Source organism: Chiloscyllium plagiosum, chromosome 12, assembly GCF_004010195.1.
Source record: "Chiloscyllium plagiosum isolate BGI_BamShark_2017 chromosome 12, ASM401019v2, whole genome shotgun sequence".
In the NCBI taxonomy this organism is placed as follows: domain Eukaryota; kingdom Metazoa; phylum Chordata; class Chondrichthyes; order Orectolobiformes; family Hemiscylliidae; genus Chiloscyllium; species Chiloscyllium plagiosum.
Genome location: NC_057721.1, coordinates 67,500,148 through 67,513,692, shown reverse-complemented (window position 1 = coordinate 67,513,692; position 13,545 = coordinate 67,500,148). Strand labels below are relative to the sequence as shown.

The 13,545-nt window shown below is 39.8% G+C and overlaps 1 protein-coding gene across 4 annotated transcripts in view; it reads right to left on the bottom strand.

The window, feature by feature from the left end:
• The window catches only part of erg (ETS transcription factor ERG), a 262,777-nt gene that overhangs the window by 159,394 nt on the left and 89,838 nt on the right, over window positions 1–13,545 (bottom strand). The window contains exon 1 of one of the 4 annotated variants that reach the window (XM_043701335.1): window positions 971–989. The exons of the other annotated variants lie outside the window; for them this stretch is intronic. Coding sequence (XP_043557270.1) covers window positions 971–982 — 12 coding nt within the window. The 5' untranslated portion in view covers window positions 983–989. Of the gene's footprint in view, window positions 1–970; window positions 990–13,545 lie in introns of those variants that run through there. 4 annotated transcript variants of the gene reach the window in all.

Sequence of the window (13,545 nt, the reverse complement as noted above, 5' to 3'; positions counted from 1 at the left end):
TATTCTGAGACTGTGACCCTTAGTTCTGGACTTCCCAAACATCAGGAACATTCTTCCCGCATCTAATCTGTCCAGTTCCATCAGAATCTTATATGTTTCTATGAAATCCCCCCCTCATTCTTCTAAATTCCATTGAGTACAAGCCCAGTCAGTCCAGTCTTTCTTCATAAGTCAGCCTTGCCATCCCAGGAATCAGTCTGGTGAACCTTTGCTGGACTCCCTCAGTAGAAAGAATGTCTTTTTTCAGACTAGGAGACCAAAACTGCACACAACACTCAGGGTGTGGTCTCACCAAGTCCTACGTAACCATTTAAGTAACTTTAAATCGTGCCAGCTAAATAAGTTTTATTTGCCCTTCAAAAGCATTTATATCAACTCCACAAATTTGTGATTCCCACACTGAAGACCCTTAACACCAAAAAAAGGGTCTATTTGAATTTAATACTAATTTCAAATGGTTTGTCTGAGACCGGGTTTCCATCTAGTGTGTTTCACACTCCAGCCCCTACTGACAAAAAAATGGAATCTGTTGAAAATGGGAGTACAACATCCATATTAAGGACTCACCCATCATTTTAAAAAGTTTCAGGAAAGTCCAGTCCGATGTGTCTGGTGGAGAGTGTAAAGGCAGATGAGGATATGAAGCAGTTGTACCAGGTAAGAATAGGACAATGTTCTTTACTTACACTCCTTGCCATGTGGTAGTCAGTCTGCACACTATTTACATTTCAACATTACCACCACTGTCTCAGAAACCTTGCTTCACTTTCATAGTACAGATGTAAAGCAAAACTTATTTAGACTGATGCCATAGTAAAGGAGTAAGTGTAGTCAAAGGGAAGTTCAAAGACAGTCATTATGCCAAAGGAAGTACTGTAAGAGTGAACATGGAGCTCACTAGTCAAGAAAAGAGACACTAGGGATTGCAAATAAATAACAGCTCAATGCCATACATCACACCAGCACCTACCTTGAGCAGCATTGCCTCTGAGCAATGTAGACAAATACAGTTAACTGATAAGATCCCTGATCAATGCCATAATTTAGCAATGAATAAATGCCTATTTAGAATTATTAACACTCGCAAATCAATGAAAATTTAAAAGTCTTCTGAATTATTTGTAAACGCTTTAAGTTGAAAAATGTTAAAGTTGCTACCAGCTTGAATTCTATAACTGTGAAAAATTCTATAAAATTAGACCTACTCTTTATAGTTGAAGGATAAAAATAATAACTTCCTCATTTTGAACAATTTCAACACAATCAGCCCAGAGAGTGCAGTTAGAAGTAAAAAAGATGTACTGCAGCATTTTGTAATAATTGCTGCAGGCCATGCTCCATGTTTCCTGCTGATTAGAAAGCTGAACGGAATGGAGCTGAAACCTGAAGCAGACAGGTGAGAAAGGTGCTCCAAATCCCTCCAGACATGCTTGAGAACTGTACACTGCCCAAGACAGCTGAAATTATACAAATGGGCTACACAGAGTGCTGTTGCACTTGGGAGTGTGGTAATAGTTACTGAACAAGTCCCAAAATCCATGTTAAAGGCTGAGAGGTCACTGCTGAAATGTGAACTCCTGTTTCTCCCTATTTCTTAACTCGCTCTGTGCTTGTAGAAGTTTCAAGTTTTGTTTCAGATTTTCAGTAATAGTGCTTATAAGGGTATAGAAATGAAAATTGATGCTATTCTCACAAAACTCCCTTCTATTCACTGTACTATTCTATCACAGTTTGTGCTGAAATACAATACAAAATAATTTTTTTCTACAAGCATATACCTCTGCATTTAAAATGCTCTGGGTGTCATAGAATCATAGAGTCAATACAGCATGGAAACAGACCCTTCAGCCCACACTGTCCATGTCAACCAGTTTCCCTAAACTGAACAAGTCCCATACATCTGCATTTGGCCCATATCCCTCTAAATCTTTATGAAATAACTATATAGAGGCTGGTATCCACCACCACGTCACTCTTTATTTACACATGGAAAGTCCTTGACACTGATCCAGCTCCATCAAAGCCAGCCCTCAGAAAATCTGATACTCTTGTTTATGTCTGTCAGCCAGGGCTCCCTGATTGGACCAGATTAACAGCTCCAATCAAGGAACCTATAATCTATGAGATCCAGCTGGCTGACCACATTACAATCATTACATTTTCCTATCCATGAATTCTCCCACTCTGAGGAAAAACCCTTGGCTATTCACCTTATCTGTACTGCTCATGAAGTTATAAATCTCTCAAGCTCAACCCTGCACTCCAGTCCCAGAGAAAATGGTTCCAGCCTATCCAACCTCTCCTTTTCACTTAAAATCTCCACTCTTAGTAACAGCCTTATAAATCTCTTTTGCACTCTTTCCAATTTAATAATTCTATAGTAAGGAGACCATGGTTGGATGCAATACAACAAATGGCATTATCAATGTGTTGTACAACCAAAACATGATGCCCTAACTCCTGTACTCAGTGCTCTAACTGATGATGTTAAGCATGCTAAACACCTTCACCATCCTGTCTACCTGCAATGCCATTTTCAAGGAACTAAGTGCCTGTACGCCTAGACCGCTCTGTTTGACAACACTCCCCAGGCCCCTATATTTAACTGTATAAACCCTGCCTTGGTTTGCCTGACCAAAATGCAATACCTCAGATTTACCTGAATTACACTCTGCTGTTGCTCAAACAACTGGCCTAGTTGATCAAGATTCCATTGTATTCTCATCCACAAACTTACCAACTGTGCTTTCTATATCTCATCCAAATCCTTTAGATAGATGACAAATAACAGTGACCCAGCACTGATTCTTGCAGAACACGGATTCTCACAAATCTCCAATCTGAACAACAACCCTCTGCCACAACTCTCCGTCTCCTATCAACAAGCCAATTTTGTATCCAATTGGTGAACTTTCAGGATTCTATTTAATTGAACTTCATTAAACAGTCTACTGTGCAGAACCATGTCAAAGGCCTTGCTAAATTTTATGCTCTGTCTTGTTTCTTTTCTCTCTAAAGCTGTATAGTTTTAATCTTCCTGGTACTTATACTTACTTAAACCCTGCATTAGAAACCCATAAAGTGAAGGGTTAATTTCTACGTATGTTGGGAATTGGATGAACAATTTGACTCACAGATAAGGGGAGAGGTGAACTGACATTCCTTTTGCATCAACGACCGCTCTATCCTTCTAGTATGCTTTATAGGATTATCTGGAAGTAAGAAGGAAAAAAATCCGGGCCCAAAGAGACCTGCCTATGATATTATACCTTCTTAGTGAGTTAGCAAATTGTCAAATATCAGTTATGTGGAAACCTGCCTGTTTCCAGTATGAAAATACCAGGGTAGACTTTAAGATTGGGGGCCAAATGAATGCAACTTCAGTAGGATGCCCTGGATGTTTAGGTTAATGCATAAATAGTTAATTAGTGAACACCAATCCTTCTGGCTTCCTGAAGAGAAAATTAGGCAACTGGCTGTACTTGGGCAGCCAGCCAATGGCATGGGTTCAGTGAGTTGGGAGAGCAGACCAGAAGATTTTTGTGAAGCTCAGTGCAACATGCATGCTCTTCCTAGGCTCCCAAAACCTTCCAGTCTTCATATTATGGATTGATCTCAATGCTGCCTTTATGATTATATAGCTAAATCTTTCAACAACATTAGAAATGGGATGGAAAGGTACCGTGTATGTTCCATCAATTTATCTTGTAATTCTATGATGTTGGTTGCTCCATAACAGCTATAGCAGGCCTTAGCTGCAGACCTAAATGAATTCTGGTCTTTCATTGTCAGGAACACCATTTGGAGACTATTTAACCCAAACCATCATCACCTCTATTGTTGAAATAAGACAAGTTTAACTGCTTAGTTTATCCAGGTTAACTAATGCTTCTAATGCAAAGATTTCAGTTAAAAATCATACAACACCAGGTTATAGTCCAACAGGTTTATTTGAAAGCACTAGCTTTTGGACCACTGTTCCTTCATCCATCTGATTTTTAACTTTGTACACGCCAGTCCAAAACCAGCACCTCCAAATCATGACTACCAAGGATTTCAGTCATGATTTGGAGGTGCCGGTGTTGGACTGGGGTGTACAAAGTTAAAAATCACACAACACCAGGTTATAGTCCAACAAGTTTATTTGGAAGCACACTAGCTTCCAATTAAACCTGTTGGACTATAACCTGGTGTTGTGTGATTTTTAAGGATTTCAGTGAGTGAGTTGTTTTGGATGAGGTGAAAAAATATTGGTAATAGAATAAAGGAGAGGGTTGAGAAAAACAAAACTTATACCTTTAAAAGAAAAGAAGAAAAAGTATAGAGATTAGGTGCAGGAGTAGACCAATTGGCCCTTTGAACCTGTACTACCATTCAATATGATCCTGGCTGATCATGCAATTTCAGTATTCCATTCCTGCTTTGCCTCCATACTTCTTGATCCTCTTAGCTACAAGGGCCATGTCCAGCTTCCTCTTGGATATATCTAATGAGCTGGCCCTAACAGCTTTCTGTGATAGAGAAATCCACAGGTTCACAATTATCTGAGTGAAGGAATTCTTCCTCTCCCCAGTCCTGAATGGCTTACCCCTTATTCTTAAGACTGTGACCTCTAGTTCTGGATTTCTTCAACACTGGGAACATGTTTCTTGCATCCAGTCTGTCCAGTCCCATCAGGACTTTATGTATTTCTATGAGGTCCACCTTCCCCAGAGACTGGCACAATGCTATGGGCGGCACAGTGGTTCAGCAGTTAGCACTGCTGCCTCACAGTGCAGGGATCCAGGTTCGATTCCAGCCTCAGGCTATGTGGAGTTTGCACAATCTCCCTGTGTCTGCATGGGCTTCCTCCGGGTGTTCCGGTTCCCTCCCACAGTCCAAAGATGTGCAGGTTAGGTGAATTGGCCATGCTAAAATTGTCCAGGGATGTTTAGGTTAGGTGCATTAGTCAGGGGAAATGCAGAGTAATAGGGTAGGGGAATGGGTCTGGGTGGGTTACTCTTCAGCAGAACAGTGTGGACTTGGGTGGACCAAATGGCCTGTTTCCACACTGTAGGGATACTTTCATGTTCATTCTGTGTTTCTTCTAAAGTCAATGAGTACAAGCCCAGTTAATCCAGTCTTCCTTCATATGTCAGTGCTGCAATCTCAGGAATCAGTCTGGCACTTGCAAACTGTGCATCAAGAGCATGAGTGACTTTCCTTTCCCCATCCAGCTTTTGGGTTCACAGTGCAGTGGTGATCTGGAATGGAGTAAGGAAGTCTGTAGGTGCAGAAACAAACTGGTTAGAAAGCCAATTTCCGTTCTCCGACACATCAGCTCAGCTCTCAATATCATTTAAAGGTCCTCTAACATCTCATCCCTCACTATCCTCCACTTAAGTCATCCACGTACTCTCCATACCCTCTACAATTGACACTTATGATCCTTACAAGCTGTGCAATACTAATGAAAATATTCCTAGTGCAGATGCAAAACAATTTAACCTTTGACAATATAATCAAACTCCTATTGAAAAGTATATCATCAATAATGCACAAAAACTGTTCTCCGTGAAAAATAAATGAAATTGCGTAAACAGATTATGACACCATTGTGAAACAGTTAGTCATTTCCCCAAACACCTGCGTCAGCAGAACTTTGTACTTCAGTAGTTTTAGAACTCAGCCAAGCATTTACTATGCCCACACATATCACCACAATGAAACATTATTTCAACTGCATGAGCCTGAAATTGAAAGAATGGATGATGGCTTCTCCATTTCAAAGAAGATTGCCGATTAACCAGCAGAGTGCAGCAGGTGCTTAGTTTCTTTTTACTTTTTTCAAGAGTGTATACTTTCTTCACAAGCAGAACTGCTAGTAACTTTAAATCCCAGTACCAAACATGACAAGGGGAGTTTATCAACACGTCTCTGTACGTCTGCGAATGAATTATAATTTGTTACTTTCCTCAATAGAATCAGTCCTGTAATGCATTTCAACACTCACACATTGATGGTTAATGTAATAGTTAGCTTCACTTTGGAGAACAGAATCCTATATTGAATCATTACATTAAAATCATATCTACATTACAATACAGCAATTAGATAATGACATTTGGAGGTGTTAAAATATTTTACACTTACCTTCCAGGATGTTTCAGACTCTGTAGCAGGATTTTTCCAGTGATCACAAATATTCCAAGCAGGTCTGTTTTTTTTAGCACTACTAGGCCCCACACCAACACCAGCAGAACCATGCTTTCCTGTGGTCCTCACAATGAAGACCCCAGCTTTGGAAGTGGTACCTTTGCATTTTCTTTTCATGACTTTTCTGGCCACCAGAAAAGCCACAGCAAATGGCGTCAGAATGGTGGAAAAAAATTGCTTTTTTATCAAAACCAAAAGGATGCTTTTAAGAATTGGCAAAAAAGATCTATTTCCTGGATGTCTAACACTATTCCCTCTACCCTATTTTCATCAGCATGAAATAAAGGTTCAGGTATCAAGCCCACAACCTGAAATTCCCACCCAACCAGCTCTACGATAGAAATAAACACCTTGAGGCAGTTTCTCCCTGACTCCTGGTTCACAACCATTCAGGAAAGGAATGAACAAAATTCTGGATTTGGTAACCTTCGCAAGACCTTATTTATGGCTCTTGTACTCTCCATGCCAACTCATGAACATTTATCCAGTGTGCACAAACAAAGAGTCATGTGATAGCAATGGCATGTCTGGAACAACTTAGAAAAAATGCATCCATTTAAGAATGTTTGTTAATTTTACAGCACTATAAACTATTTGATCATGTAGACATTCAAAAACTTCAATCCTCTTAGTGCTGTCAGAATAAGCATTGATACATTGACAAAATTGGTCACAGAAATTAAAACTTACTTTCGCCACTTAAAGATGTCAATCATGTTCAGTTAATAATTTAATTTGTTTTTCAAAACATATTCACTACATCTCACTTACATTGTTGTGCACTCTCAGCCAAGTATAAACAATTAAGACAGATTAGAAAACCATGTAGCCTGATAATCTTTTTTTCTAAGTTTTCAAATCACCTGTCCTTGGCTTACTTGCTTTTATTTATAACCTATTCTTCCCCTGTTTGTGTGGTTTCTCTCATCTGTTTTACGGTTGGGGGTAAGTTTTCAAAATGAAAACTGGTTTCTGATTGCCTTATTACTGGTCTTAAATATACTCAGTTTCAGTAAATCACAAGTTCTGACAGAGATTGGCAACTTGAAAATGAAAAGATGAATTTTATAATCAATGTTTGAAATCAAACTGAAATCTAATTTGGAAAACAGGTGCACTTCATATTTACCCATGGAGTTATGGAAAGTATCCAGTCTATATGTATTTGTGTTAATTATACTTCTAATATGCCTCTGACATAAAAGTGATGCAGTAGAAATGCAGGTTGGTGAGTTTCAAATGTGGAAATAGATGAAAAATTAGTATACCATAGAACCAGGAATAACAAATAGCATTGTTCACTTATGATTTGGAGGTGCTGGTGTTGGACTGGGGTGTACAAAGTTAAAAATCACACTCCAGGTTATAGTCCAACAGGTTTATTTTGATGCACTAGTTTTTGGAGCACTGCTTCTTCATCTACAACCACCTGATGATGGAGCAGTCTCCGAAAGCTAGTGCTTCCAAATAAACCTGTTGGACTATAATCTAGTGTGGTGTGATTTATAACATTGCTTGCTTAGGAGGAATGATTGCAGTGGGTTTCAGTATTTGATGATTTTTAATATCTGTTCACTTCACATTAATTATGTTATGTTATCTCTTTCACTGTTGCTTCAAAATAAGTGCAGATACCTGACAGGATTAGCAACATTGATTGCACATATTTGTGGAAGACTCATTCATGGCTGTCTGTCTGTAATTGCGTAACCACTATACACTCGCCACTGTTTGCCCAAAATGACTATCCCCATAATACAGCACCTTCCAGACCAATTAGAAATTCAACAAACACTTCATCAGCACTTGGATGATTCTTGACTATTCATTCCATGCCCAACATTTAAATGACTCAGGGTTTGAGATATAAAAATAGACTAGAAAACTGGGACTTTTTTCACTTGAGCGTAGAAGGTTGAGGATTGACTTTATTGAGGTTTGTGAAATCATCAGGGGCATGCATAAGGTGAAGCAAAAGGGTATTTTTCCTAGGGTGGGTGAGTCCAAAACTGGGAGCATATTTTAAGATGAGAGGAGAAAGATTTAAAAAGGACATGAGAGGCAACAGTCTTACACAGAGAGTAATTCATGTGTGGAATGAACTGTTAGAGAAAGTGATGGATGCAGGGAAAGTTACAATGTTTAAAAGACATTTGGATAAGTTCATGAATAGGAAAGGTTTGGAGGGATATGGACCAAATGCAGGCAGGTGGAGCTAATTTAGTTTGGGAACATGGTCAGGGTGGATTTTTGGACTGAAATGTTTGTTTCCCTGCTGTATGACTTTATGACTCTTATTAAAAAAGGAACATTTTAATCTAATTTTTGAACCTGCACCAATGGTATTTCCATCCATCCCACTTCTGGAAAATCATTCCCCAAGAAATAAATCATTAACTCCCGGGATTTGGCATCACCAGCACAAAATAACCACCGACATTTCAGTGTCACTGGCATCCACAGACTCATCAGAAGTTAAGTGCTCCTTCAACTCCCTTTAATTGTGTCCGAGGTATATTTAAAGAAAACCCCTGTGTAGTTCATTTCATCTCAAAATGGCATACTCTGTATCAGTATAAAGTGAAATCCTCACTCCAGGTGAATTTCATGGGATTCAACCAAAGATTTAAAGTTGTGGTCATGAGTAAGTATTTAAGTAATGACATAACGTGATTAAACTGGGTGTTAAATATTGGTATGGATAATATCGGAGATACGGAATGGTTAAATTCACTAAATGATGTATTGAGGCTAACAAGTGTGATTGCCTAAAGATTTGGTAGAAGAAATGCTTAAATTTATCTTAAATCTTTTATTTTGTCTTCTTCAGGAATTAACATGATGAGTTACGGCTAGAAATACAAGTCTAACTTTCTCAGGAAATAGTGATCTCACATTTTTCAGATATCCATATTAATTTCTGAAAACAAAAAGTTATCAACAAGACATATTTGACAATAAATTATGTTAAATATTAATTCCTGTCTCAATATTAGATTTTTCATTCCTTTCTTAAAATAAATTCCATATCTAGAGGTTTTCTGAGTATGTCCTTCCTGATCTTTCTGAATGCCAGACTTTGAATGTTTGGAGGCATTAGATTCTACTCTGTAGGCTGAAGGGATTAACCAGAAAGAAGGAAATGCGTAGTCTGACAGTGCTTTGGTGTTCTAGTGTGTGACGCCACTGTGTGGTATCATATAGGTTTGCACCCAGGCTTTTCTTGGATTGAATCTGTAACCTTGATGATCCACATGGCACAAGCACTTAGGGGAAATTAGTTGCATAATAAAAGACCTTGCACTTATATGCTGCTTTCCAATTCTCAGAATATCTCAAAATCCTTCACAGATAATTCATTACTTTCAAAATATAAGGCAGAATATTAACTGCCAAGGTGATGCAGGTTTGGGTCTGTGTGATGAATTTATCCCCTAAAAGTGATGTTGAGCTCACTTGGAGATTTTGTTATGAACAAGTTTGTAAAGTCTGTCAGATAAGTCATTGTGATCTGCAAAGAAGCAAATAATTCCTTTTTAACCAATGATAGTGTGGCACTATCATTGTGCTAAATGGAACAGACTTCAAACAGATCTAGCAACTCAAGACTGGACATCCATGAGGCACTGTGGGCCATCTGCAGTAGAATCATACTCCAGCACAATCTGTAACTTCATGGCCCAACATATTCCCCCACTCTATCATTAACCTCAAGCCAGGTGATTAACCTTGATGCAGTGAAGAACGCAAGGTAGGAGCATACCAGGAGCAGCATTAGGCATACCTAAAAATGAGGTGTCTTGCTGAAAGACAGCCTGCAAGACAAGACTACCTATGTGCTAAACAGTGTTCACAGAAATAAATGATTCCACAAACAACAAATCACATGTAAGCTCAACAATTCTGCCACATTCACTTGCAAATATTGGTGAACAGTTAAACAACTCACTGGAGTAGGAAGCTTCACAAATACCCCCACCCTCAATGATGGAAATATCCAGCACATCAGTGCAAAAAATAAGGCTGAAGCATTCACAGCAATCTTCAGCCAGCAGTGCCAAGTAGATGATCCATTGTGGCCTCCTCTGTCAGTCCTCAACTTTACAGATATCAGTCTTCAGCCAATTCGATTTACTTTACATGATATAAAGAAACAGTTGGAGTCACTGGATGCTGAAATGTCTATGGGCCCTGTCAACATTCCGGCAATAGTACTGAAGTCTTAGAGTCCATAGAGTCATGGAGTCATAGAGATGTACAATACGGAAACAGACCCTTCGGCCCAATTTGTCCATGCCGACCAGATATCCCAACCCAATCTAGTCCCACCTGCCAGCACCTGGCCCATATCCCTCCAAGTCCTTCCTATTCATCTACCCATCCATATGTCTTTTAAATGTTGCAATTGTACTAACCTCCACCATTTCCTCTGGCAGCACTTCCGTACATGTACCACCCTTGGCGTGAAAAGGTTGCCCCTTAGGTATCTTTTATATCTTTCCCTCACACCCGAAACCTATGCCCTCTAGTTCTGGATTCCCCCACCCCACAGAAAGGACTTTGTCGATTTATCCTATCCATGCCCCTTATGATTTTATAAATCTCTATAAAGTTACTCCTCAGCCTCCGATGCTCCAGCCCCAGCCTATTCAACCGCCCCCTATAAGTCAAATCCTCCAATCCTGGCAATATCCTTGTAAATCATTTCTGAACCCTTAGTCATAGAGATGTATAACACAGAAACAGACCCTTCAGTCCAACTCGTCCATGCCAACCAGATATCCTAAATTAATCTTGTCCCATTTGCCAGCACTCGGCCCATATCCCTCATAGAATGAATCCCTTTCTATTCATATCCCACCAAACACTTGTTCTCCAGCATTGGTGCTCTCCTAGCCAAGCGTTCTAGTATAGTTACAATACTTGACATTGTGGAAAACAGCTCAGGCATGTCCTGTACACAAAAAGCAGGACAAATCCAACCTGGCCAGTTAATACTCTATCAGTCTTCTCTCGATTATCAATAAAGCATAAGAAGGTGTCATCAACAGTGCTATCAAGCAGCACATCCTCAGCAATGACCTGTTCAGTGGCATCCAGTTTAGGTTCCACCAGGGCCAATCAGTTCCTGACCACACTACAACTTGTTCTGAAGAAGGGTCAATGGACTTCAAATGTGAACCTTGCTTTCTGTCCATATATGCTGCCAGACCTGCTGAGTTTCTCCAGCTATTTCTGGTTTTGTTTCAGATTTCCAGCATCCGCAAATCTTTGTTTATTGAGGTCATTACGGCATTGGTTCAAGCATTGACAAAAGAGCTGAAAGTGGGAGGCGAGCTGAGAGTGACTGTTCTTGATATGAAGGCCACATTTGACCGAATGTGGCATCAAGAAGCCCTCACAAAACTGGAGTCAATAGGAATCAGGGGAAGATTGGTTGAAGTTCATAGCTAATACATAGGAAGATGGTTGTATTGCTGAAGGCCAGTTATCACAGTCCCAGGTAATCTTTGCAGGTGTTCGCCATGGTAGTGTCCTAAGTTCAACCAACTTCAGTTTCTTCATCAATGACATTCCCTCCATCATTAAGTCAGAAATGGGGATGTTTGCTGGTGATTGCACAATGTTCAGCACCATCCATGACTCCTCAGATACCGAAACAGTCCGAGTACAAATGCAACAAGATCTAGATAATAGTCAGGCTTGGGAAGTAATGGCAAGTAATATTTGTGCCACACAAAGGACAAGCAATGACCTTTTCCAGCAAGAGGGAATCTGATCATCACCCCTTGACATTCAGTAGCATTACCAATACTGAATCCCCCTCTATCAACATCCTGGGGCATTACTATGCACCAGAAATCAAACTAGATTCGTGATATAAATATAGTGAGTACAAACACAGATCAAGGCTAGGATTCTGTGGCAAGTAACTCACCTCCTGACTCTCCAAATCCTGTCCACCATCAACAAAGCTCAAATGAAGAATATGATGATTACTATCTACTGGCCTGGATAAGTTCAGCTACAACAACAACAAAGCAGCCTGCATGACTGACACCACATCCACAGAAGTATCCATTCCGTCCACCACTGACACACAGGAACTTCACTGTGTACCACCTACAAGATGCATTATAGAAATGCACCAAAGCTCCTTAGAAAGTACCTACCAACCTCACAATCAATTCCATCTAGAAGGACAAGGTCATCAAGGGGTGATGATCAGATTCTCTCTTGCTGGAAAAGGTCATTGCTTGTCCTTTGTGTGGCACAAATATTACTTGCCATTTTTCAGCCCAAGCCTGAATATTATCCAGATCTTGTTGCATTTGTACTGGACTGTAAGTGGGATGACCACACTTATAAGTTCCGCTCCAATACACTCCCCATCCTAACTTGGAAATATATTGCTGTTCATTCATTGCTGCTAGGTCAAAACCCTAGAATTCCCTCCATAGTTATATTTGGGTCAACCTACTGGACTGCAGCTGATCAAGAAGTCAGCTCACCAACACATTCTCAAAGGCAGCAAGAGATGGGCAACAAATCCCGGCCAACCAGTGATCTCCCATCCCGTCAATGAATAGTAAAAAAGCAAAGTAAGAACACATACTTTTGGCAAAGTGTATTAACTTGAAAAGAGGGTTATTTAATTAATACAAGACAAGAATAGAAGTTGAAATAAGAGGAGTATTTTCAGGCTGGCACCCTGTAACAAGTGGAGTGCCGCAGGGATCAGTGCTGAGTCACAATCAATTACAATATATATTAATGACTTAGATTAGGAAGTAAATATACTGTGCCAAGTTTGCAGATGAAACAAAGAGCCTGCAGAGGCATGTAAGTGAACGATTAAAAATAACTTTGCAGATGGAATATAAAGTGGGAAAATGTGAGGTTTGTACCTTGGCAGGAAGAATAGAGTGACAGAGTCATAGACAGTCAGAGAGTCATAAAGCACAGAAACAAACCTCTTAGTCCATCCCATCCATACTGACCAAGTTTCCCAAACTAACCTAGTCCCATTTGCCTATGTTTGGCATATATCCCTCTAAGCATTTCCTATTCATGTACCTGTCCAAAAGTTATTTAAATGTTGTAACTATACCTGCATCTACCACATCTTCAGTCAGTTCATTTGACATACGAACCATCCTCATGAGAAAAAGTTGCCTCCTGGTCTCTTCTAATCTTTCTCCTCTTACCTTAAAGTATGCCTCTAGTTTGGAGCTCCCCTACCCTAGAGAAAATATTTTTACTATTCACCTTATCTATGCCCCTCATGATTTTATAAACCTTTGTAAGGTCACCCCCCCCCCCAACCTCCAATACTCCAGTGAAAAAGGT